This window comes from Mobula hypostoma, chromosome 21 (assembly GCF_963921235.1).
Source record: "Mobula hypostoma chromosome 21, sMobHyp1.1, whole genome shotgun sequence".
Taxonomy (NCBI): domain Eukaryota; kingdom Metazoa; phylum Chordata; class Chondrichthyes; order Myliobatiformes; family Myliobatidae; genus Mobula; species Mobula hypostoma.
In genome coordinates this window covers 17,192,346-17,218,358 of record NC_086117.1, presented here as the reverse complement: position 1 = coordinate 17,218,358, position 26,013 = coordinate 17,192,346, and the positions used below count along the sequence as shown (strand labels likewise).

The window sequence follows — 26,013 nt, the reverse complement described above, 5'->3', positions numbered from 1 at the left end:
AGCAAGAATCTCAAGGTCACCAATCAGAAAATTTGGTGGATCAGTTCCCTTCTGAACAATGTAGCCAACTCCGTTATGGCTAAAACCAGACAGTCAAAAAAAGACCATGATCAAACATCATATATTGAGCAGAGTGCCAAATGGTTCCGTCTAAAGAAGAGAATGAAGACTAAGGTGCTATTGGATATTTGGTTAACAGAACATTGGTGGCCTGATATGAAGAATCTGTTAGACAAAGAATCCCCTCAGAAAGCAGTTGCTAAATGCAAACAGCACTTTAAAGGAGAATTCTCTCAAGAATTCTCTCTGTCTTTCATTTGAACTCAACTTTTCAATTGATGCTTTTACCCCCACCAGGCATGATCCACTCACTTGCATTCACTCCCCCTCTCAGAAGTTTCTTCCCACATTCTCTGAGCATCTCCATGTAGATGTTTCACTATCTGCCCTCTAGTGTGTAGGTGCTATAGATCTTAAGCACCGATCCCATGCATCACAATTGTCAGCAGCATTTGACATTCTCACACTGACTCTCGTACCTTTCGAGGTCTCTTTAACAAACTGCCCATCTCTCATTTTTTGACAGCCTTCCCTCCGATCTGCCCTTTCTTTCCCAGGGCACCCTGAAGTTTTACCACACCAAGAGGCAAAAGGAACCCTTGACTTTGGCTGGTTAAACAAACCTAGCAGTTGTTACCCTTAAAAACAGTGTTCCACTTGCAACAGTGATGGAGTTTCTACAGCCGCTCCAGCCCTTCCAGTGGGGGAAAAGAAATTGAGAAACAAAGAGAAACCCCAAGCTGAAAGCTAGTCAAACAATAACTCCGAAATTCCAGCCCAGTTCGAAACTACAGATTTCGTTCAAAGCAACAGCTGGATTAGGTTAACTTCAAACTGAGAAGTGCATAGGAGAAGAGGGAAAAGAAAAAAGATAAAAAAAACATCCAACCTACCTCAGACCCATGGTCCATCCTCCTCCAGCTAGTTCTGTCATCTGTACTCACTCACTATCTTACTAGTGCCTTCGACAGGACTGAATGGCTCTTGTCTTACACTCTGCTGAGCAACTATTAAGGCACTCAGCTCCCACCGTAAGGGTTTGACTGACAGTCTCACACAGAGGCTAATCCAATCTCAACAGATCTCTCAGAAGCGGGTGCCGAGTAGAGAGAGAGAGAGAGAGAAAGGAAAGAACTACTTATGGAATGTACCAATCCAGCCAAGTGAGGGGGCAGGGACTTAATCCTATTTTTGCTTGGCTGCTGAACTTTTTTTTAAAAGTATTTGATAAAATTACTTGTGAGGTTTAATATTCAGAACTTGTGAATGGGATTACAAGATTGTACTAAAGCCTCATCTTGCCTCACAGTGAATGAAGGCTCTGTCTTGTTGAAATAAATTTCTCCATCTCCAGCCACTTTCTCACACATTATCCTACTTTTTCTCTGTGTTTTACTTGTATAGGAGAATTAAACTGTAAGCTTTCTTATTGAAGCTTAAGACTATTTGTATTTTTCTAAATATTGTATGCTGGAATGTTGGTCGAATTACCCTTTTTCAGTAAAACATCAGTAATAGAATAGAATTATTATTGGATTCAACAATTTAAAATTTAAAAGTTGCAAAGGCAATATAAAATTTCAGTTACCAATAAAGAAAATAATCTCCAAAGAGGAAAACAGGAACCAGCCTTGAGATGAAAGACAGATTAACCTACTCCCCAACAAATATGGTTCAATATCAACGGCTTCTTCTTGGTGAGTCATTTCAAGCTCAGGATGTACACTTAGTGGCCTCTCTATCAAGTGCAGGAACAGAACCTGGTGTGGTCTTCTATTGCTGTGGCCCATTTACTTTAAGGTTCGACGTGTTGTGCATTCAGAAATGTTCTTCTGCACACCACTATTGTAACGCGTGGTTATTTGAGTTACTGTCACCTTCCTTTCAGATTAAATCAATTTGGCCATTCTCTTTTGACCTCCCTCATTAACAAGGCGCCTTCACCCACAGAACTGTTGCTCACTGGATTATTTTTCACACCCTTCTCTGTAAACTCTAGAATCTGTTGTGTGTGAAAATCCGAGGAGTTCAGTAGTTTCTGAGATACTCAAACCACCCCTTCTGGCACCAACAATCATTCCACGGCAGTCACTTAGATCACATTTCTTTCCCGTTCTGATCTTTGGTCTGAACAACAACTGAACCTCTTGACCATGTCTGCATGCTTTTATGCATTGAGTTGCTGCCACATGATTAACTGATAGATATTTGCATTAACAAGCAGGTGTATAGGTGTACCTAATAAAGTGGCCACAGAGTGTACATTGAATTCTGACAGCTACAGCCGTGGATATCTTCTTGCAGCTGCTGGTTTGACCGAAACACCTTCTCCAGTCAAACAGCCTGCTGAAGTTAGTTTCAATATTTTCATTCTTGTTACAAAGTCATCAACAGCAGCTGGAAATGGCACTTATGCAGTTTCTTCAATATGGATTTAAAATATACCAGGGTACTTAATGGACGCATTAGAAAAAAAACTGGACCAACACAAAGGTAATGTTAGGAGACGCTTTGTCAAAGAGAGGGATAGATTGGAGAAAAAGGTTTTAGGTGGGAATTCTAGAACATAGGACCCAGGCAAGTGAACACAATGCCACAAATGATAAGGCACAAGGACTGAAAGGATATCAAGAGAGGAAATCATTAGGTCAGGTAAATCTTCAGCCATAATGGAAAAGAGTAAACAGTCGTTTCATGTCAAGATCCTTAACCAGTCCTATTTACTAATTTTCATTGATGCTGCCTGACCTGCTGAGTTCCCCCAGCATCTGCAGATTTTCTTGTGTTTGACATCTTCAGCCATTCCATCATGTGAGCAGCAACCAGCCAATCACAGGTCATCCTCCTCACCAATCCTCCCATCCAATACATCAATACGGGCCGACATGGTAGCACTCCAGTTAGCACAATGCTCCACAGTGCCAGCCACGTGGGTTTCCTCTGGGTGCTTTGGATTTCTCCCACATTCTAAAGTCGGAGAAGTTAGGGCTAATGAGATGTGGGCATACTATGTTGGCGCCGGAAAAGAAATGACAAATCCTCGCTCAGTTTGATTTGACACAAACAAACTTCTCTGTATGCTTCAAAGTAAAGATAAACTGTAAGGCCATTTAGACGACGTAGCAGCTATTCTAACAAACCAGAGCTGCTGCTGTTGACTCCCATGGATTGTTATCCTTGTATGATGCACCCTCCAATCACTCCTGTAATGATGTTCCAAAAGTCGACGAAATGTATTCGAACTTTTATTAGCAATTAGCAAAACATACCGTTTTGAAGCGATGAAACTTAAGTATAATTAAGCGTAACTAAGCCTAACTAAGTAGTCAACTGAAGATGTGGCATCCGATAGTCCCCAGCTCCAAACTACCCAGAACAATGTGTGATTCTGTAACTTTTATTCTCTTCACTTTCACCGTGCCCCCACTCACGTGACTAACTACCATAATAAACGTGCAACACAGAATACAAAGCAGTTCGAAAACAGATGCACAGCTCCTGCAGATGAGTAGGCTGATGGTTACAGATTCCCATAGAATTCTTCCTGAGTTCTGGAGGAACAAGCATTGGAGAACCATATTTTTCCAGTGTAGGTCTGGGCAAAACAGTTCATCTATCTATGCAAATCTAGATAATTCTGTATACTTTGTTATATGCCATGTCATATGACGTAGGCAATCACAGTCTTTCCATACTATGATTGTTCTAGGTAAATTTTCCTACAGAAGTGGTTTGCCATTGCTTCCTTCTGGGCAGTGCCTTTACAGGACAGGTGACCTCAGGTGTAATTGGTTGCATAACCAGGACTTGTGATATGCACCAGCTGCTTATACGACCATCGATCACCTGCCCACATGGCTTCACGTGAACCTGATTGAGGGGCTAAGCAGGTACAACACCTTGCCCAATGGTGACCTGCAGGTTAGCAGAGGGAAGTAGCACCTTACACCTCTTGTGGTAGAGACGTATCTCCACCCCACTCCAATTCTGTACTCCAGGGTCATGTGGATACGTGTAGAAATATTAATCTAGGGACAACGCATAAAAATCTGAAGAAACCCAAGTAACTTTTCACAGACGTGAATTGATCTGAATGTGGTCAACCAACACCAACATGACTGGATCAGTGTTGGTCTGGGCCATCGTGAGTACGTTCAGACAGCGTCAGGCTTGTTTGATCTTTTATGCAGCTGAGGTCCTAATGAGGTGTCCTTTCAGGGACTGGTGTTCCTCTACCAAATGTAGCGGAGGATAACTCCAGAAGAGCTTTATTCATACAGCTGAGTTCCCCATAATCAGCAGTTTCATTTCATTAAAGGAAAAGATGAGGAATTCCACTTCTCCAAAAGGGGTTAAGGTTTGCACTGACCCATACAGGAAACACAGTTTCTGTTCCTTCCTCCCCAGTGCACCTAGTTCCAGAAGTCATGACCTGCTTAGTGGAATATAGTTCCCTGGTTCCTGGGCAGTTTCAGGTACCTCACCAAGACCTGTGAGTAGTGAAAAACAGGAACTCTCTCCAAAATGCTGTAAGCTTCAACTGAAAATTAGAGACTGATCAGCACTGATTTGCAGACTGTAGTTCTTTCTGGTCAACAAGATACAGTATAATGGTTTACTGAAGGTTAAAGAAAATAAGGCCATGGATAAAGTCAACAAACAAATCAGTTATGATCTGACTGAATGGTGGTTTGACAGCTGGAATGATGCCTATGTTGATACCCAGCAGTCTATAGACTTGGTGACATGGGAGATATCATGGCCTGGTTCCATTTTCTGCTCATTCAATGTTCACAGTTTGTATAATTTGCAACAGGGCTCTTTAGTTTCCTCTGACTCTCTCTCTTGCTGACCCAGCACCCTTGGGTCAGCAGGAGACAATCAGAGGAAACTCCCTCTAACCCTCCCAAGGGTGCTGAAGTCATCCGGAGCCTTTCAAGCACTCTTGGCTGAGACAGTTAATTCCACACAAACAGGAAACCAAACTCATGGTTGTCTGTTGCAGCTAAGTGCTATTTAAATTTGCCAAGTTAGTTCTGTGGGCACTGCCTGCAGTTGAACTCTTGAGACATTGCTATAACAAGAACGTTGTGGTGTTGTCAGACACTGATCCACATGGGTCAAGTCAGGTGGACGTGATTCTGTAACCCTACGTTTTCTCAGGATCCCTGGCTGCCAATTCTGTCAGCATTCAGCTCGTGCTCCATGGAAATGATACAGGCAAAGTGAGAAAGAGTCCCATTTTGTACACACATCCTCCACCCTCCAGGAACAATACCATACCATCACAGGCAAACCCCTCCCCACCAATGAGTACATTTACAAAGAACGCTTGGAAGCAGCATCCATCATCAAGGACACGCACCATCCAGGGAATGCTCTCTTCTCACTACCGCCATCAGGCAAGTGGTACAAGAGCTTCAGGTCCCACACCACCAGGCTTAGGAAAAGTTATTACCCCTCAACCATCACTCTCCTGAACCAGTGTGAATAACTTCGCTCACCCCAACTCATGAATTGATTCCACAACCTACAGACGCATTTTCAAGGACTCTACAATTCATGTTCTCAATATTATTTTTTATTTTAAATTGTACAATTTGTCTTCCTTTGCACACTGGTTGTTTGCCAATCTTTGTCTATGGATTTTTTTTTCATAAATTCTATTGTTTTTCCTACAAATGCCTGCAAGGAAATTAATCTCCAGGTTGTATATGGACATATATGTAGTTTGATGATAAATATGCTTTGACTTAATAATTGAATATAAATAAAAGTTTCCAAAACTTCAGATAGGTATTACTTCTTTTTGAATCAAATGACTTTATGAGTCTTTTTAAGCTAACTCCATAGCTGTGGACTCACTTTTGGGAACTCTGCAGCTCATGTTCTATGTATTATTTCTTTTCTTTTTTTACTATTTGCATGATTTGTCCTCACTTGCACACCGGGTGTTAGTCAGCCTTTGTTGTGTGTGGTTTCTCGTGGATTCGATTATGTTGCTTCGTTTTGTGGGTGCCTGCAAGAAGATGGATCTCAGAGTTATACAGTATATAGTTATGCATGTTGTTGTTCCTCTCCGCACGTTGTGCGGTATTGGGTGGCAACCTTGCTGCTTCTTCAGCATTTGTCTGGTTTTTTTACGAGGCCGAGTTGCTAGCTCAACACTCAACCCAGCACAGATGGAAAGTGTACAAGAAGCCAGTCAGATTCGAACCCAGGACCCCTCGTATCGAAGTCTGGTACAGATGCCACTATACCACCAGCCGCCTAATAGTACACATACTTTGAAAATAAATTTGAACTTTGAAACACATTGCTAGCATTGACCAATCAATTGCAGGTTAGAAGCAGTGGCTCCCGAGAAATATGATGATAATCTGGGAAGGGATTTGTTAACCTAATCCGACCTGAGATCCCTTACAGCCAGCCAGTTTTGTTTCTGTTACTATCATGCTGAATTGTACCACAGGTTTTGCCTCTTCAAGGCACAGTTGTAAAAAGATCCAATTCTTGCATTATTTGCCATGTGACTCAAGTCAATTATTTCCCCCACAGTGGAAAAACCAAAACAATCCTTTCCACACAAGACATATCAACTTCCACATCAGAGTGCACGGGCTGCCATCATTCCCTGTGCAGCTCTCCTTTTTAGCGCTCTTGGATCACATTATCCCAGGAACGACCAAATTCCTCAGTACTTCCACTTCATCTCTAGGCTGATCCCGATCCCGAGGTCCAGAGTTCTTCTCCGACGCACTGGTCTTTGGCGCCGTGATAGCATATCATTCTGCTACAGCCTTCTGGATGCACTGGAACTTGAAGGCCTGCTAGAGTGTAGTGATTCAGGCCAGAGTTGCTGGGGAAAGGGTGAATATTCTACGCGTGTCTATTAACAAGGGTGTAGGAAAAACAGAAGAAAATTGGAAGAACCCAGCAGGTCAAGCAGTATCTGTAGAGGCAAGTGAATGCTTCGGATCGAGATCCTACATCAGAACCGAGAAGGAAAAGGAAGGTTACCAGACCATATACTAAGGTGTGTCAGGAGGCAAGAGTGGGGATAGTGGGTAGTTGTGGGACAGAGGCTGGTGGGTGGAAGCTGGAAACTGATGGAGAAGGGCAACAGTTGGAAATAGGTGGATGAAGAGGGCGGGAAAGGTGAACAAAGGGAGAATAAGAAACAAGAGAAAATCTGCAGGTGCTGGAAATTCAAGCAACACGCACAAAATGCTGGAGGAACTCAGCAGGCCAGGCTGCACCTATGGAAATGAGTAAAAAGTTGATGTTTTGAACCAGGACCCTACATCAGGATGGGAGAAAAGAAGATGAGAAGTCAGAGTAAGAAGGTGGGGGGAAGGGAAAGAAGAAGTACAAGGTAGGTGAAACCAGGAGAGGGGGAAGGGGTGAAGTAAAGAGCTGGGAAGCCGATTGCTGAACAAAATACAGGGCTGGAAAAGGGGGAATCTGATAGGAGAGGAAAGAAGACCATGGAAGAAAGAAAAGGGGAAGGAGCACCAAGAGGGAGGTGATGGGTAGGTAAGGAGATAAGGTGAGAGAGGGAAATGAGAATGCAGAATGGTGAAGGAGAGGGGCGGGCGGGGTGGTGGGGATTACCAGGAGTTCGAGAAATTGATGGTCATGCCATCTGGTTGGAGGCTACCCAGAAAGAGTATAAGGTGTTGCTCCTCCAACCTGAGTGTAGTCTTATCACGACAGTAGAGGTGGCAATGGACTGACATGTTGGAATGGGAATGGGAAGTAGAATTAAAATGGGTGGCCACCAGGAGATCCCGCTGCTTCTGGCGGACGGAACGTAGATCTACTTTGGGTGTCTCCAATATACAGGAGGCCACACCGGGAGCACTGGATACAGTAGCAGGGAGAATAAAACTTGGTGGATAGATGAATGTGCGTGGTAGGAGACACAGGAGATTATCTGAAGCTGGAACATTCAGTGCAGGCTACCCGAGTAGAACATGAACTTCCGCTCTGCAGAAATGGAAAAGGTCGAGGACAGACAGGCCAGTGTGGGAAGGAGAGTTAAAGTAACACACGGTTGGAAGCAGACAGAGCACAGGTGAGTTGCAAGATGGTTGCCTAGCCTGTGCTTGGTTTCACAATTGTAGAGAAGGCCATACTGTGAGCACCAAATGCAGTGAACCAGGTTGGAAATGGTGCTGGTGAAACCAAGTGTAGATTAAGCAACCATTTTGGAAAGTATGTGTGCTGACCTCAATGGCCACCCTGAGCTTCCAACTACATCTTATTTTAACTCCCCTTTCCACTCCCACACTCACGGGTCTGTCCTTGGCCTTCTCTATTGCTACAGAGACCAAATGCAAACAGGAAGAACAACATCTCATACTCAGCTTGAGTACCTTACAATCCAACGATATGAACTCTGAATTTTCCAATTTCAGGTAACACACACCTTTGGAATACTCCTCCCACACATATATCTGCCTGCTATCTAGCATTTCCCTTCCCTTTGTATACCTTTCCTATCACCTTCCTCCAATTGGTTCCACCTGCCAATCATTCCCATACCATCTGGATTCAGCAATTACCTACCAGCCTGTATCCCACTTCTCGCACTTCTCCTCCCACTACATACTGGCAAGCTTTTCTTCCTTCTCAGTCCCAATGAAGGGCTTCGAGCTAAAAAGCTGCCTTACACCTGTTGCCTCCACAGATGCTTCCTGGAGTTCTGTTTTTACTCCAGACTGCATCATCTGCAGTCTGTTTGTCATCAGGATATGGAATATCTATGAGAGAATCCTGCAATCTCATCATTGAATTCCGGTAAAGCACCCGGTCCGGATGGGTTTACAGTGGAATTTTTTAAATTTTTTCCCTCCATTCTTTCTTCTAAGTTGTCTAGAATATTTAAGGAAGCAATCAGTTTAGGTAAATTACCACAATCGTTTTACAAAGCCTCTATTTCCTTAATTCTTAAAAAGAATAAAGATCCTACTGATTGTGCATCATACAGACCGATATCTCTTCTGAATGTAGACTCTAAAATTTTTTCAAAAATTCTAGCAACTAGATTGGAGAAAGTGTTACCTCAAATTATTTCTATGGATCAAACCGGATTTATTAAAAATCGCTATTCATCCTTTAATATTAGGAGGTTAATGAATATTGTTTATACCCCCTCATTTACTACCCCAGAATGTATTATCTCTTTAGATGCTGAGAAAGCCTTTGACAGAGTTGAATGGCCTTATTTATTTAATGTTCTTGAGAAATTTAATTTTAATTTGACATTTATATCTTGGATTAAATTGTTATATTACTCCCCGGAAGCCTCGGTTTGTACAAATAATCATAGATCTTTTTTCGTCTTTTTCGTGGCACTAGGCAAGGTTGCCCTCTTAGTCCTTTACTATTCAATATTGCTCTTGAACCTTTAGCAATTGCTATTCGTGACTCGCCAAATATTGTTGGTATTACCCGTGGAAATTAAATACATAAATTATCATTATATGCAGATGATTTGTTTTTATACATCTCTAACCCGGAGAAGTCAATTCCTGCTATTTTAGGTCTGTTAGCTCAATTTAGTAACTTCTCTGGTTACAAATTCAATCTTAATAAGAGTGAATTATTCCCTTTAAATAAGCATGTACCCATTTATGGACGTTTACCATTTAAATTGGTTACTGATTCATTTATATATTTAGGGATAACAATTACGAAAAAATATAAAGATTTATTTAAAGCTAATTTTTTACCTTTAATTAATCAGATTAAACTTTTATTTACCAAATGGTCGCCAATCTCTTTGTCTTTGATTGGTCGGATTAGTGCTATTAAGATGATCATTTTGCCCAAATTTTTGTACATATTCCAATCAGTTCCAATTTTCATCCCAAAATCTTTTTTTGATAACGTAGATTCAAAAATTTCCTCATATATTTGGCAGAATAAAAATCCTAGGTTAGGTAAAAGGTATCTACAGAAATCTAAAAAGGAGGGGGGGGCTCGCCCTCCCGAATTTTAGATTTTATTACTGGGCAATTAATATTCGATATTTAAAATTTTGGTTACGAGATTTGGACGTATCTTTAAACCCTCATTGGGTAAATCTTGAATCTAATTCATTACAAGGGTTTTCCTTGGGTTCGGTTTTAGGAACTTCACTTCCTTTTACTTCTTTTAAATTATATAAACAAATGAATAACCCGGTAGTTAAGCATACTTTACGTATATGGTTTCAATTCCGAAGATTTTTTGGGTTTAATCAATTTATTCCACGATGGATCAAGCTTACTTTGATTGGAAAACCAAAGGTATAATATCTTTTCGCGATTTATTTTTGGATAATTGTTTTATGTCTTTTAATCAACTCTCTAATAAATATAATTTACCCAGATCTCTTTTTTAGATATTTACAGGTTAGAAACTTTTTAATTACTGTTTCCCCTAATTTTCCACACCCATATCCAATGGACATTTTGGAAAAAATTTTAGATTTAAATCTCTCTCAGAAAAGTGTAGTAGCAATCATATATAATATAGTTATGAATTTATGTCCTGATGCTTCTAATAAAATTAAAGCTGACTGGGAAAGAGAACTTGAGATTAATATACCGACTGAAAAATGGGAAAAAATTCTTCAGTTGGTGAATTCATCCTCTGTGTGTGCTAAGCATAGGTTGATACAGTTTAAAGTAGTGCACCGGGCTCATATGTCCAAAGATAAACTATCTCGTTATTACTCTTATATTAATCCAATATGTGACAGATGTCATTCCGAGATAGCTTCTTTAACCCACGTTTTGGTCATATCCCTTGTTGGAGAAATATTGGAAAGATATTTTTGATATTATTTCAACGGTTTTAAATATAGACTTACAACCTCATCCAATTACTGCTATCTTTGGACTACCAATGATAGACTTAAATAATTTAACCTCTTCATCACGAAGGATGATTGCATTTCTTACTTTAATGGCTAGAAGGTCCATTTTGTTGAATTGGAAAGAGGTTAACCCTCCTAAGGTATTTCATTGGTTTTCACAAACTATGGTGTGTTTGAATTTGGAGAAAATTAGAAGTGCAGTTTATGACCCTTCCATTAAGTTTGAAAAAACTTGGAGGCCATTCATTCAGCATTTTCATTTGATGTAATTTGATCATTTCCAAACTTGTTTTATCTCTCTGTACTGCTGTTGGAGGGGAATGGAGTCGTCGACACTAAGGTTTTCTTCTTTTCCATTTTTAAGTTGTTAGTTTTGCCCAAGTCTTTTAGTTTAGTTGTTTAATTTTGTTTTTCTTTGGGGATGGGGTTTGTTTTTTTTTTTGGTTTTGTTTTTGTTTCTTTTTCATGATTTTTTTTCAGTTTTTTTTTTGATTTGTATTATCCGTTGTCAGTTCTACATGATTGGGAGCTTTGTTAACTTACACTATTTGATTTTACAATTACTTTTCCTAAGTGTAACAATATATCTCCTACTATTTGTATTATTGCTATGTTTTGTTTCTATATTTCGAAATTAATAAAAAGATTGAAAAAGAAAGAAAGAAAAGAGAGAATCCATATACGCCACAGCTAAGAAGGGCGAAAAGGCCTGTTTCTGCGCTGTAATGTTCTATGGTTCTATGGTTCTATATACACTCAGTGGCCACTTGATATCTGCCTTTTAATGCAAATATCTGATCAGCCAATCACTGGCAGCAACTCATTGCATAAAAGCATGCTGTTACATACTTCATGGATATCTTGTGATTGTCTTATGAGGATGGTGTAATGGTCTTGCGGAGGTCACATGATGTAATTACCCCGCTGATGTGAGGTCACATGATGACCTGTTCTCACCAGGTATATGTGTAGACCCCTGGTGACGCAGTTAGTTTTCAGTTAGATCGTCAGTCAGATACTCCGCTACGCTGCTTATTAATCTCATGACACAGTTTAATTTTAAAACGGAGTTTTACTGTCTATTGTAAGGTACAGAAGTGTTGGGCCGGCAGTTTCACCAATAGCGGCCAGATTTGTTGATGTACCTTTTCAGTAATATTGGAGAGTGAAGACGGGAACCTGAAGGAGTCATTTGGCGATTTTGGAGAGGATCAACCATTACTGAATTCGTTCAAGAGAGAGTGATCTGCATGAGATAACCTCTGCTAAAAGAAGCAGAAAAGGTTGTGCAGTATCTAGTCTATTCTACAGAGGAAAAAGGTCAGTGCCTTTAAACCGTTTTATTTCCATCGCCGTGAATCCTGCAGACAAGGCAGGTTCCGGCTGGGATCAACAGTAACGTCATGTCTTCGAGGAATTCTTTACTTCAGGAAAGTCTCTCCTAATTGACTATATAAATCTCTTGGACTTTCAAATTTACCATTCAAAGAACTGTGTTTGAATTTACCACTTTAAGACTGTTTTCGCATTTACCCCTTTAAGAACTAGTACTGAGTGGCAGTTTGTTAACTGGCCGCGTAGCAGTTTAATTCCGGTTAAGGTTTTCATTTGTTTATTTTTTTTACTAATATTGAGCAGAGCTTAATAAATGTTTATTTGTTTATAGAACCTGACTCAATTCTATATTCATTGTTGCCTGTCACATGACAATGCAGACATGGTCAGGAGGTTCAGTTGAACATCAGAATGGGGAAGAAATGTGATCTAAGTGACTTTGACCGTGGAACTTATATTATTTTATATTATTTAGAGATACTGGGCCGAATTAGGCCCTCCTGGCCCTTCGACCCACACTGCCCAGCAATCCCCGATTTAACCCTAGCCTAACCACTGGACAATTTGCAATAGCCAATTAACCTACTAAACAGTACATCTTTGGGCTTTGGGAGTGATTGTTGGTGCCAGATGGGGTGGTTTGAGTATCCCACAAACTGCTGGTCTCTGGGATTTTCACACGCAGCAGTATCTAGAGTTTACAGAGAGTGGCACGAAAAACAAAAAAACATGCGTCCAGTGAGCGGCAGTTCTGTGGGTGAAAACACCTTGTTAATGAGAGAGGTCAGAGGAGAATTGCCAGACTGGTTCAAGCTGACAGGAACTTGAACCTCAAATAACTACGCGTTACAACAGTGGTGTGCAGAAGAACATTTTTCAATTGACAAAACATCAAACCTTGAAGTGGATGGGCTACAGAAGCAGAAGATCACTCCTGTACCTCATAAAGTGGCCACTGAGTGTGGAGTACGGGACTGGGTAGACTGAATGGCTACAAGTCTCTCTATAGCTCACCTTATTATATCCAACTTGCATAACCGAAACAAGATTTTTATTAAAGAATTAAATTAGAGAAGAATTACATTTCCTAAATGAAATGCAATATTTATTTATAATTAAATTTGAGTAATGCTACTTAAGAGCAGTTTTATACAGGGCTCTCTTTGATCAGTTGCCAATCCAGATTGATTCAATTTAACCCTTATTAAAAATGCTTATGAAGGGTACAATAAAAGGAGAATTAATTAGCTGTTGAATTTTTCCATAAGTTTAAAGTACACATGGCTGAAGTTATGCAAATGGATGCATAAGAAAGCCCACAGGTTATCCTACCTGTCATCTTTCAGCTCACTCTTGTCATCTATGACTTCTGATCCTGTATGTTCAACTTGTCCAGCAGGAAGTGCTTTGTCCTGAAGTACTCCATTTTCAAGTTCATTTGATTTTTCCGGAATATCTTTAAGTTGGGATTCAATGTGGCTCTTCGGATCATTCGCGTTTTGATGAGGAGATGACTGGGTTGAGGAAATCGTTGTGTCTGACGATGGTGATTTAGAGTCAAAGAGCGATGGCTGTAAATGGCCCGAGCTCTGACATTCCTCAGCCACACCAACCTCCATGTCTGGCCGTGCCACCTCAGCCGGTGATTCCTCCTTATCCGACGGCTCATTTTGGTCACTGTTAGGCACTGGTGGCAAAGGCCCAAATCGACTCCTTCCTCCGGTCTGTCCCTCAGCAGCACTTAGCTTTTCCTTTGGTTTCTCCACCCGATTAGAGTTCCGGCGTGGCATTGTGCCAATGTAGGTATACATTTCATTTGATCGGGCATAGCTAGGGCTCCTGGGCAGGGTTTCCAAATCATCCAATGTTTCCTGCACTGCCTCTTTGTCAACCTGGAGACCCACAGAGTACTCTCCCAGATCTTTCTTCCTGCCTTCAGAACTGCTTGAGAATCGTCGGATCGACAGAGATCGCGGGATGCTTGTTAAGCTGCCGAAACCCTTAAACTTGAACAACTCTGAAACAAATGGAAAAAAAAATACTTAGTTAAGACAGTACTAAGTATAGAAGATCTAAGATATTATTAAATGAACATCTCTAACAGGAGTATTTGGGAACAAAGGAATAGCAGAGATATTAAAGGAATATATTGTGCCTCCTTTTATGGAAGAAGTCACAGAAAACCTGGAAACAGCTGAGAACTGCAGTGAATGGGGAACAAAAATGAACTTACAATCACTAAGTAAAGAGATTAATGAGACTGACAACAAGTAAACAATGAAAAAGGAGGGCTCTGATTGGCTAGGATGAAACAGACGCATCAACACACCATCACCGAGCATTTGAACCTAATGGCCTATTCCTGAGCTGTGGGTTCCACATTATATAAATGTTTCCTGATTTCCTAAAGTCAATTAACCAAGCCAGCATAATCCTCCACCCAACACACATCAAAGTTGCTGGTGAACGCAGCAGGCCAGGCAGCATCTCTAGGAAGAGGTACTGTCGACATTTCAGGCCAAGACCCTTCGTCAGGACTAACTGAAGGAAGAGCTAGTAAGAGATTTGAAAGCGGGAGGGGGAGGGGGAGATCCAAAATGATAGGGGAAGACAGGAGGGGGAGGGGTGGAGTCAAGAGCTGGACAGGTGATTGGCAAAAGGGATATGAGAGGATCATGGGACGGGAGGCCTAGGGAGAAGGAAAAGGGGGAGGGGGGGAACCCAGAGGATGGGCAAGGGGTATAGTCAGAGGGACAGAGGTAGAAAAAGGAGAGAGAGACAAAGAATGTGTGTATATAAATAAATAACAGATGGGGTACGAGGGGGAGGTGGGGCATTAGCAGAAGTTTGAGAAGTCAATGTTCATGCCATCAGATTGGAGGCTACCCAGACGGAATATAAGGTGTTGTTCCTCCAACCTGAGTGTGGCTTCATCTTTACAGTAGAGGAGGCCGTGGATAGACATGTCAGAATGGGAATGGGATGTGGAATTAAAATGTGTAGCTACTGGGGACCCCCCCTTCATTTTCCATTCCCAGTCTCCCACACGTTGTGGACAATCACTTCCATGTCCTCTCCCTACAGACTTCATACCTGCACACTAGGTTTTTAGTAAAGGAGATTTTCCCACCCAAATTGTTCTTAAAAATTCATTATTTTGAATGCTGATCCTGAAAATCTGTGCTATGTCCACTACTGTACTGAGGCAAAGGGAATTGTTTTCCCCTCAATTCAACCTTTGCCACCTCTACTCCAAAACCAAGGTCTTCCAATCTCAATAACTGAGCAGAAGCATACAGATGACCTTTGTGTATGCTGAGGTTGGGATGCCTATCACAACGTCATTGTTGACCCCTCCATGAAAGCAAAATAATAGCTTTTACAATAGTGTCCTCCATCAATAAAGGTCCACAATAAGGCACTGGAATATGGGATCACTCCTGACAGTTTCAGAGTCATTTCCTCGCAAGGGTAGAAATCACCATCACCTTCAGTGTACCAGCATATCCTATGGCCAACACAAGAAAGATTTTTGAACATTAAGACCTCAAGCTTAGCACAAGAATCATGACCTATTCGGCAGTAGTGACCACTGTTCTCCCATATGCACCTGAGGCTTGGGTTACCTACATGAACCCTCCCAAGCACTGGAAAGATATCACCAACCCTTCCTCTGGAAGGACATCACCAAAGCTTTCAGATTCTAGGGTGCCCCAAGTGCTTTAACAAAGTATTCAGCCCCAACCCTTGGTTCACATAAATGAATATTACAACCAGGGATTTTGATCAATTTACGGTAAATGAGAATTTTTATTTGTGAATCGCATGCTCCTTTTTTTCACAGTAGAGCTGTGAAAAAAGAGCCCGTGGAAAAACACAGAAAGTCAGGCAGCATCTGTGGAGAGAGAAAGAGTTAACATTTCTAGTCAAGGACTCTTCATCAGAACATGCTTTCTGCTCCTCCAACACTATGCACACATACTTTTTGTTGAATGGCTTCCCCATGCCAGCCTGGATTACCCTTTTCATGGTTGGTAAGAATCTGGCTACAGTAGGGTCTTGGCACTCATCCTCTGCATCATGTGACTGTGTGATCAATAAACAAACAGAATTGTAAAGTTTGGGGCAGCACAGTAGCGTAGTGGTTAGCACAACACTTTACAGTACCAGGCAACCAGGGTTCAATTCCTGCCACTGCCTGTAAGGAACTTGTATGTTCACCCCGTTGACCGTGTGGTTTTCTGGTTTCCTCTCACAGTCCAAAGGTATTCCACTTGGTAGGTTAATTGGTGATTGTAAATTGTCCCATGATTAGGCTCAGATTAAATCAGGGGAATGCTGGTTGGTGAGGCTGGAAGGGCCAGAATAAAATAAATATATCTCCGAAACAAACAGCTTCTCACAAAATGACAGCAGAACTCTCAAGTCCAGGAGCATTTATCTGGAGAAGCATGACACCCTGAGGACAAGAAGGGTGAGAACATATTGCACTGTTGCATATTTTTCACATAATCTCACTTTCAGAAAGCGTGGAATCCCAAACCAAGGGCTATTTATAACTTTTTGATGTTATGCAGCCTTTTCTAATAGAGCTGCCTGTGTAATGTGCTGGGGCCCCAGTGCTATTAATTCAAGACCTTAACATCGTGAGGAGGCATTCCGCACAGTATCAGCCTCTAACTGATGGTAATGCATTTGTTAAAACACACCAACATTCTCTGCAGTCACAATTCCAAGGATTCCTGTTGGATATTCGATGGCAGAAAGCAACTTTATCTTTTTTCCCCATCATAAATTTTATCTTATGTTCCTTTTTAACGGGAAGGATTTCAGCTGTAATTTCTGGGATTATGACAAGGATAGCACCACTCACTCCCCTCAACTCCCAACTGAATCCACACCAAGGAACTCTCTTTCATGGACTCAACAGCTCACGTCCACAAAATTATTTATTTATTTATTCTATTTGCATAGATTGTCTTATTTCACACATTGTCAGTGTTTGAGTGTTGTTTTTCTTTGATTATATTGCACTTCTTTGTTTATTATTTATTTATTTATTGGAATACAGTGCAGAATAAGCCCTTCCGGCCCTTCCAACCACACCACCCAGCAATCCGCAGATTTAATCTGAACCTAATCATGGGAAATTTACAATCACCAATTAACCTCTGAACTAGTGCATCTTTGGACTGTGGGACGAAACCTGAGCACTCGGAAGAAACCCATATGGTCACAGGGAGAATGTACAAACCCCTTAAAGGCATTGGCAGGAACTGGGTTGCAGTACTGTAAAGCTAACCACTAAGTTACCATGCCAACCACCTTATTCTATTGTGAATGCCTGCGAAAAATAAATCTCCAGGACAGTATATGGTGTCAATAAATTCATTTGATAATAAATTTACTTGATAATTTCTTGATAATAAATTTGTTTTGAATTTTGAATGATCAATATGCAGGCTTTTGGCTGAAATTGTTCGCATAGAAACATAGAAAACCTACAGCGCAATACAGGCCCTTCAGCCCACAAAGTTGTGCCAAACATGTCCCTACCTTAGAAATTAATAGGCTTACCCATAGCCCTCTATTTTTCTAAGCTCCATGTACCTATCCAAAAGTCTCTTAAAAGATCCTATCGTATCCGCCTCCACCACCGTTGCTAGCAGCCCATTCCATGCACTCACCACTCTGCGTAAAAAACTTACCCCTGACATCTCCTCTGTACCTACTTCCCAGCACCTTAAACCTGTGTCCTCTTGTTCCAACCATTTCAGCCCTGGGAAAAAGTCTCTGACTATCCACACGATCAATGTCTCTCAACATCCTAAACACCTCTATCAGGTCACCTCTCATCCTCCGTCACTCCAAGGAGAAAAGGCCATGTTCACTCAGCCTGTTTTCATAAGGCATGCTCCCCAATCCAGGCAACATCCTTGTAAGTCTCCTCTGCACCCTTTCTATGGCTTCCACATCCTTCCCGTAGTGAGGCGACCAGAACTGAGCACAGTACTCCAACTGGGGTCTGACTAGGGTCCTATATAGCTGCAACATTACCTCTCGGCTCCTAAATTCAATCCCACGATCAATAAAGGTCAATACACCGTATGCCTTCTTAACCACAGAGTCAACCTGTGCAGCTGCTTTGAGCGGCCTATGGACTTGAACTCCAAGATCCCTCTGATCCTCCACACTGCCCAGAGTCTTACCATTAATACTATATTCTGCCATCATATTTGACATACCAAAATGAACCACTTCACACTTAGCTAGGTTGAACTCCATCTGCCACTTCTCAGCCCAGTTTTGCATCCTATCAATGCCCTGCTGTAACCTCTGACAGCTCTCTGCACTATCCACAACACCTCCAACCTTTGTGTCATCAGCAAATTTACTAACCCATCCCTCCACTTCTTCATCCAGGTCGTTAATAAAAATCACAAAGACAAGGGGTCCCAGAACAGATTCCTGAGGCACACCACTAGTCGCCAGCCTCCATGCAGAATATGACCTGTCTACAACCACTCTTTGTCTTCTCTGGGCAAGCCAGTTCTGGATCCACAAAGCAATGTCCCTTTGGATCCCATGCCTCCTTACTTTCTCAATAAGCCTGGCATTGGGTATTTTATCAAATGCCTTGCTGAACTCCATATACACTACATCTACTGCTCTTCCTTCATCAATGTGTTTAGTCACATCCTCAAAAAAATTCAGTCAGGCTCGTAAAGCACGACCTGCCCTTGACGAAGCCATGCTGACTATTCCTAATCATATTCTGCCTCTCTAAATGTTCATAAATCCCCTTGAACCTTCTGAACCGAGAGACTTCACTAAACCCCTAAAGCACAACCTGTCCCCTCCCCATTTTAAATGTCCTTTGTGTGAAATTTCAGCTGAGTTTCCTCATTTGCAAGGAAAATGATTGGAGTCTGTGCATCTACTATCTTTAGCGCATTTTAAATTCTGACACTACAGTAAAAGGTCAGGGGATCCAGTTACTAGCTAGCATTGACCATCTAAATTTGCGGGGGAGAAGAGAACGGTAGAAGTTTCCCAGGGTTTAGACCAGCCTTTTGGGAGATGATGAGAATTCAAAGGCTCTCAGCTATTTCTAGTCACATTCCGAGAGAGCATGTGGTGCTGGTTATGGGATGCCTGGAGCAGATCAGTGGCCTGTCCAATGAGTCAATGACATCTTAAAATAACAATGTCTATGGAACCCCTGCTTAAAGGAAATGATATAGTTTAAGAATGATGTTATGTTTGCCTCTAATCATGAGCTTTGAGGTTAAAACTGGAAAGCTGCAGTAAATTGTACATTTTTTTTGTGCTGGACCTTATGACAAAGTTAGGTTTTTTCCCAGCTCATTCTCATTAACCCTAACAGGGTCCCCTGTGTGCAGCCGTCAAACATCTGTGTTTACTAGGGAAAGGGAAAGGGAAGGGAAAATGCTGCTGTATCACTCCCTGTTATGATTAAAACGACTTGAGTTGGTACAGCATCTTTTATCTACTGATTTCCAGATGAAATCATTTATATCTTCAGACCATTCAGAACACCCTCTCAGTCAATGAAGCATGTATGTTATAATTCAAGAGATGTGACAGCTGGTCTCTGCATAATACTATGAGCCCCTAATTACAACACAGTGTTAATACAAACAGAAATTTGGTGTGAGGCACAAACACCACGTAGGACGTCTCCCTGAAAGGTCTGGTTCTTTATCCAAAAGGCAGTCCCCTCTAAATTCTGTGCAGAAGCATCAGCTAGATTATGTTTTCAGGAATGAGTCTTGCGGCCTCAGTTTTCTGAGTTGGGGTGCTCACTACTCTGTGGCAACAGATAAACTAAGCCAGGGTTCTTAACCTGGGGACCATGGATAGGTCCCAGGGGGTCAGTGAACTTGGATGGAAAAAAAATTCACATCTTCATTTTTTCTAACCCCGAACTGAAATTTAGCCATTTCCTTCAATTATGAATGTAGTACCACAGGGGTATTAGCAGTAGCTGTGAACTTTGCCATTTTTGTAATCCTATGTATTTTGTTTTATCTATTTAAATACATTATTCTGAGAAGGGGTCCATAGGATTCACTGGACTGCCTAAGGGGTCCATGGCATAAGAAAGGTTAAGATTCCCTGCTCTGAATAAAGGCTCACACGAAAAATGCTGGAGGAACTCAGCAGGCCAGGCAGCATCTATGGAAAAGAGTAAACAGTCAACGTTTTGGACCGAGACCCTCCCTCAGGACTGATGAAACGTCCAATGTTTACTCTTTTCCAGAGATGCTGCCTGGCCTGCTGAGCTCCTCCAGCATTTTGTGTGTGTGTTGCTCGGATTTCCAGCATCTGCAAATTTTCTTGTCTAAGTTAAGGTTCCTTGAATCCTCACAAAGAATATTACATTGATCTGAAATTCAACCAATCTCTTTGGTACAAATAGGTTTGAGAGACAGCTTACTGATTAACGGTTCTTTGTGTGCTGTGCCATAGAACCTTGTGTACATTTAGCAATAATTTTTGATGTATTACTCATGCATCAACTTCATAAAATCTGTAATGTCCCCAGGATAGTATGAAAATAACGACCCAGGTTGCTTTTTAATTTGCATATATTAACTGTATAATATGAATCAAGACCTAATCAGAGTTAAAAATTGCAGCTAAATGTTTCAATATTTAATGCCCGGAAGAACGGAATATTTCAATGTGAATGAAATTAACTTCTTTTAGAACTATAACTGAAAGTTTAAGATATTTGAATGACCAATTACATTCTTAATAAGTTTCCTAGTTAATAATCGAGTGTATAACTAGGTGATAAAATCCTGTGTTAAACTTGGTTATGGAGTGTCCTATCCCAGTGTAGGCTATATTATACCACAGAGAATTAGGGAGTGAAGTATCCCAGTGCAAGTAATACTATAAAGTAATGGGATCACAAACAAGAGAAAATCTGCAGATGCTGGAAATCCGAGCAACACACACAAAATGCGGGAGGAACTCAGCAGTTCAGGCAGCATCTATGGAAAAAAGTACAGTCGACGTTTCGGGCCGAGACCCTCCGACAGGACCGGAGGTAAAAAAGATGAGAAGTAGTTTCCCCAGTCTTGGCCCAAAATGTCAACTGTACTTTTTTCCATAGATGCTGCCTGGCCTGTCGAGTTCCTCCAGCATTTTGTGAGTATTGTTATAAAGTAATGGGTTCAGAATCAAAAGCAGGCTTCATATCACCGGCATATGTCGTGAAATTTAGCAACTCTGCAGCAGCAGCACAATGCAATACATAATAATGGAGAAAAGAAACCTGTGAATTTCCGTATGAAGATATACATTAAATGGTTAAATTAAATAAGTAGTGCAAAAAAAGAGATACAAAAAAGTAGTGAGGTAGTGTTCATGGGTTCAAAGTCCATTCAGAAATCGGATGGCAGAGGGGAAGAAGCTGTTTCTGAATCGTTGAGTGTGTGTCTTCAGGCTTCTGTACCTCCTTCCTGATGTTAACAGTGAGAAAAGGGCATGTCCTGGGTGATGGGGGTCCTTAATGATGGATGCTGCCTTTTTGAGGCACCGCTCCCGGAAGAAGTCCTGGATATTATGAAGGCTTGTGCCCATGATGGTGTTGACTCATTTTTCAACTCTCTGCATCTGTTGTGTATTCTGTCCTATTGCATATTATAGATTATGGAGTGTAATATCCTATTGCATATTGCAATTCACCGAAGAGGAACCATATTTGAAATTTTGCATGCTGAGTATATCCTACAGTATCTAATTGTGTAACTGACTTTAGTAATGCAGTAAATGAACTTTTTTCTGATAATGTAATATCTTATTTTAGACATAAGACTATAAGATATAGGAACAGAATTAAGCCATTTGGCCCATCAAGTCTGCTCCACCATTTCATCATGGCTGATCCACTTTCCCTCTCAGTTCCAATCTCCTGCCTTCTCCCCGTATCCCTTCATGCTCTGACTAATCAAGAATCTATTTTGGTCTAAATATTTTAAATTATCTAATAGTTTGAATAAAACCACATGGTTATTAAAATAAACTGAGAAAGTACAACTATAAAAATGTAATATTTTCCATTAAAAACCTTTGCATTAAGCAAAATTTCTATCTCTATATGATAGATTAAGTTACTAGGTACTAGCAGTATTTTTACATACTGGGACATAAGAGCTCCTGGAATCTGGAGCAATGAACAGTCTACTGGAAGAGACACAAGAAGTTCTGCAGATGCTGGAAATCTTAAGCAACACACACAAAATGCTGGAAGAACTCAGCAAGTCAGGCAGCGTCCAGAGGGAAATAAACAGTCAATGTTTTGGTCCAAGATCTTTCATCAGGACTGAAAAGGAAAGGGGCAGAAGCCAGAATAGGAAGAGTAGGAAGGGGGGGGGAGGCATATGAAGAGGGAGGAGTACAAGCTGGCCAGTAATAGGGGGGACCAGGTGAGGAGGAAGATGGGTGAGCGCCGATGATTTGAGAAGCTAGTTAGAGGTAAAAGGTAAAGGAGGAAGAATCTGACAGGAAAGGACAGTGGACTGTGGAATAAAGGGAAGGAGGTGGAGAACTAGAGGCAGGTGATAGGCAGATCATGAAGATGGAGGAAGAGAAGAGAAGGAGTGAGATGGCATCGAGAATAAGGGAAAACAAAAAGGGGAGAGAAACAGAGGGTAATGATTATCGAAAGTTAGAAAAATCGATGTTCATGCCATCAGGTTGGAAACTACTCAGATGGAACATGAGGTGTTGCTCCTCCATCCTACATTTGGTTTCATTGTGGCTTTAGAGGAGGCCATGGACAGATACGTCGGTGTGGAAATGGGAAACTGAATTGAAACGGATGGCCAGTGGGTGATCCTGATCCTGGCTATTGTAGTGGACAGGGTGAAGGTGCTCAATGAAACAATCCGCCAATCTGCACTGGGCCTCACTGATGTACAGGGGCTGCACCGGAAACAATAAATGACCCTGACTGACCTCACTGATGAAGCATCGCCTCACCTGGAAGGAACGTTTGGGGCTCTGAATGGTGGTGAGGAAAGGAGGTCTAGGGGCAGGTGGAGCTCTTGTCACAGTCGTAAGGTGCATGCCAAGAGGGAGATCAGTGGGAAGGGATGAGTGGATCAGGGAATCATGGAGAGAGCAATCCCTGAAGGGGCGTGGCGGGGGAGGGTGGAGGAAAGGATGTGTCTGGGTGTCTGGTGGTGGAATTCACAACCACCACAAGTGTGACAGCTCATCCCTCACTACCATTCGGTTTTCTTCCATCCTGGAGGGCCTCTATAAGGGTCTTGACCAGAAATGTTCATTATTTATTTCCCTCCATATACGTAGCCCAATCTGCTAAAAGACCTCAGCAGATTAACCAGTATCTGCAGGAAGAAAGGCATTGTCAAAGATCCTGATGCAGGGTTACACCGCAAAACGTTGACAATTCCTTTCCTCCCACAGTTGACGTTTAACCCATTGAGTTCTTCCAAGGGTTTCGGCTTGAAACGTCAACTGTACTCTTTTCCATAGATGCTGCCTGGTCTGCTGAGTTCCTCTAGCATTTTGTGTGTGTTGCTCGAGTTCTTCCAGAACATTGCTTGTTGATGACTGACAGATTATTCACATTTCTCAAAACACTGGATATTGCATTTGTGTCCCCAGGTATGTAACCCATGTATTATTCCTGCATTATTTATTAAACTGTCATATCCATTCACTGACATACAACATCATGATGTGTTAACAATCTGGTAGAAACAGAACATCAGAGTGTATAACCACATATTATGATTGTACATGATATAAATTAAAAGTGACCCTTCAAACTATAAGGGAAAAAAATTGAAAATAAGTAACTTGTTCTAAATAATTTTCAATTATAGAAGGTGCCTGTTCCCCATTTTCATGGGATGTGAGTCACATCAGAGTGTTATTGGAGTGGAATTTGATTGCAAATATGGGAGGCCAAGCTGGCAGAGGGTGAAAGCCCTTGAGGCCAGCGCCATCTATCTGATGTCTTTCTTCCTCTCTGGGCACCAGCTGTCCCCAGCAGGGTAATCACCACAAGTACATTTCTTTACTTGCAAAACAGCTGCAAACACATTCCAACGACATACTTACCACGTTTACAAAACAGTGCATTGCCTCACAGTGAACAGTTACCCAGCATTAGGAAACTCAACCGTTGCACCGCAAAACAGTCCAAAAATGTTTGTGTCTCCCAACTATTTCATATCAATTAAAAGCATTTTCAAAAATTCTACATTTTTCCTCTTACTGTATTTTCTTTTGACTATTTTTGGTCGACCATGAGGAACTAATATTATTGGGTAAACTAACCGGGAGGAATTACTGGGTTTGGCTGTTTAAGACAAAAGCTTCTGTTCCACTTCGTAATTGTGTTTTCTCACCCTGTCAGACCTTAAAGTCGAAGTAAAATTTATTATCAAAGGATGTATATGTTACCATATACTAATTTAAGATTCATTTTCTTGCAGGCATTTACAGAAAAGTAAAGTAATACAACGGAATTCATGAAGAACTATACATAATAATCACTACATGAGTCGACAAATGAGCAAATAAAAAAGAGCTGAGAACATGAGTTGTAGAGTCCTTAAAAGTGTCTCTGTGAGCTGCAGAATCAGCTCGGAGTTGAGGTGAGTGAAGTTGTCCACGCCAGTTCAAGATGGTTGAATGGTACTGCTCCCGAACGTGGCTTATGTACTCTTGCCTGATGATAGTAGTGAGAAGAGAGCATGGCTTGGATGGTGGAAACAAATCACATTCTAACTGTACAGTTGGAGGTTTTCATGAGATACTAAACTGAGGCCCAATCTGCCTTCTTAATCAGACATAAAGAATCCTGCAGCTCTTCCCTGTTCCCTGGATAATACATATCCTTCAACCAACCTCATTAAAAACAGAGATGGTATTTCATTGCTGTTTGCAGATCTTGCTGTGAGCAATTTAGGCAGTACAATTTGCTTTGGGGTGTTCTGAAATCCTAAGCACAATGCTATCATTATCAATAATCAGTGATATACTGTATTTTCTCTTTAATAAGGTGAGAGTGAGCACTAAATCTGATCACTGATCCAAGCTCTGCTAGCTAATCTCAGCCATTAAGACCTGGTCTCAGCTTTATCACTGCATAACAGATGGATTCCTAACTTTATTTTCCTCACTCCCCCTAAATGACAACAGATAGCAGACTAGAGCATTTTTTAAAAAATCAGAAAATGCTGATAGCATTCAGCAGGTCAGGCGGCATCTGTGAAATGAGTGACAGTCAAAGACTCCGTCAACCTAGGGTAACGGGGAAGCCACAGTAAAATGTACCTCAAGGATACCTGTGTGGAAAGTCTCATCGTCAGAACAGATATGATGAAAATGAAGGAACTGTGAAAATGGAACGTAGTCCACACAGGGTGCAGAAAGAGAGGAAGTTTAAGTAACATACAGTACTGTGCAAAAGGCTTAGGCACATGTAAAAAAATATCAGTAAAGCGAAGATGCTTTCAAAAATTATGTAAAGCCTCTAAATATAAAAAAATTGCTATAAAGAGCAGTAAAAACTAAATCAAATCAATATTTGGTGTGACCACTTTTAAAACTGCATCAATTCTCTTAGGTACACTGTTGTGCGGTTTTATAAGAATATTGGCTGATGGGTTGTTCCAAGCATCTTAGAGAACTTGTCACAGTTATGTTTGTCACTTTGGCTGTCTCGCTTGCTTCAGTCT

At 41.3% G+C, this 26,013-nt stretch overlaps 1 protein-coding gene across 3 annotated transcripts in view; it reads right to left on the bottom strand.

Annotated features, from left to right (window-relative positions):
* LOC134359825 (SH2 domain-containing protein 3C-like) overlaps positions 1-26,013 on the bottom strand; it is a 216,378-nt gene that overhangs the window by 104,996 nt on the left and 85,369 nt on the right. For 2 of the 3 annotated variants that reach the window (XM_063073528.1, XM_063073529.1), the window contains one exon: positions 13,595-14,279. In XM_063073528.1, coding sequence (XP_062929598.1) covers positions 13,595-14,279 — 685 coding nt within the window. Of the gene's footprint in view, positions 1-953; positions 1,120-13,594; positions 14,280-26,013 lie in introns of those variants that run through there. The other variant, XM_063073532.1, reaches the window with a different exon arrangement.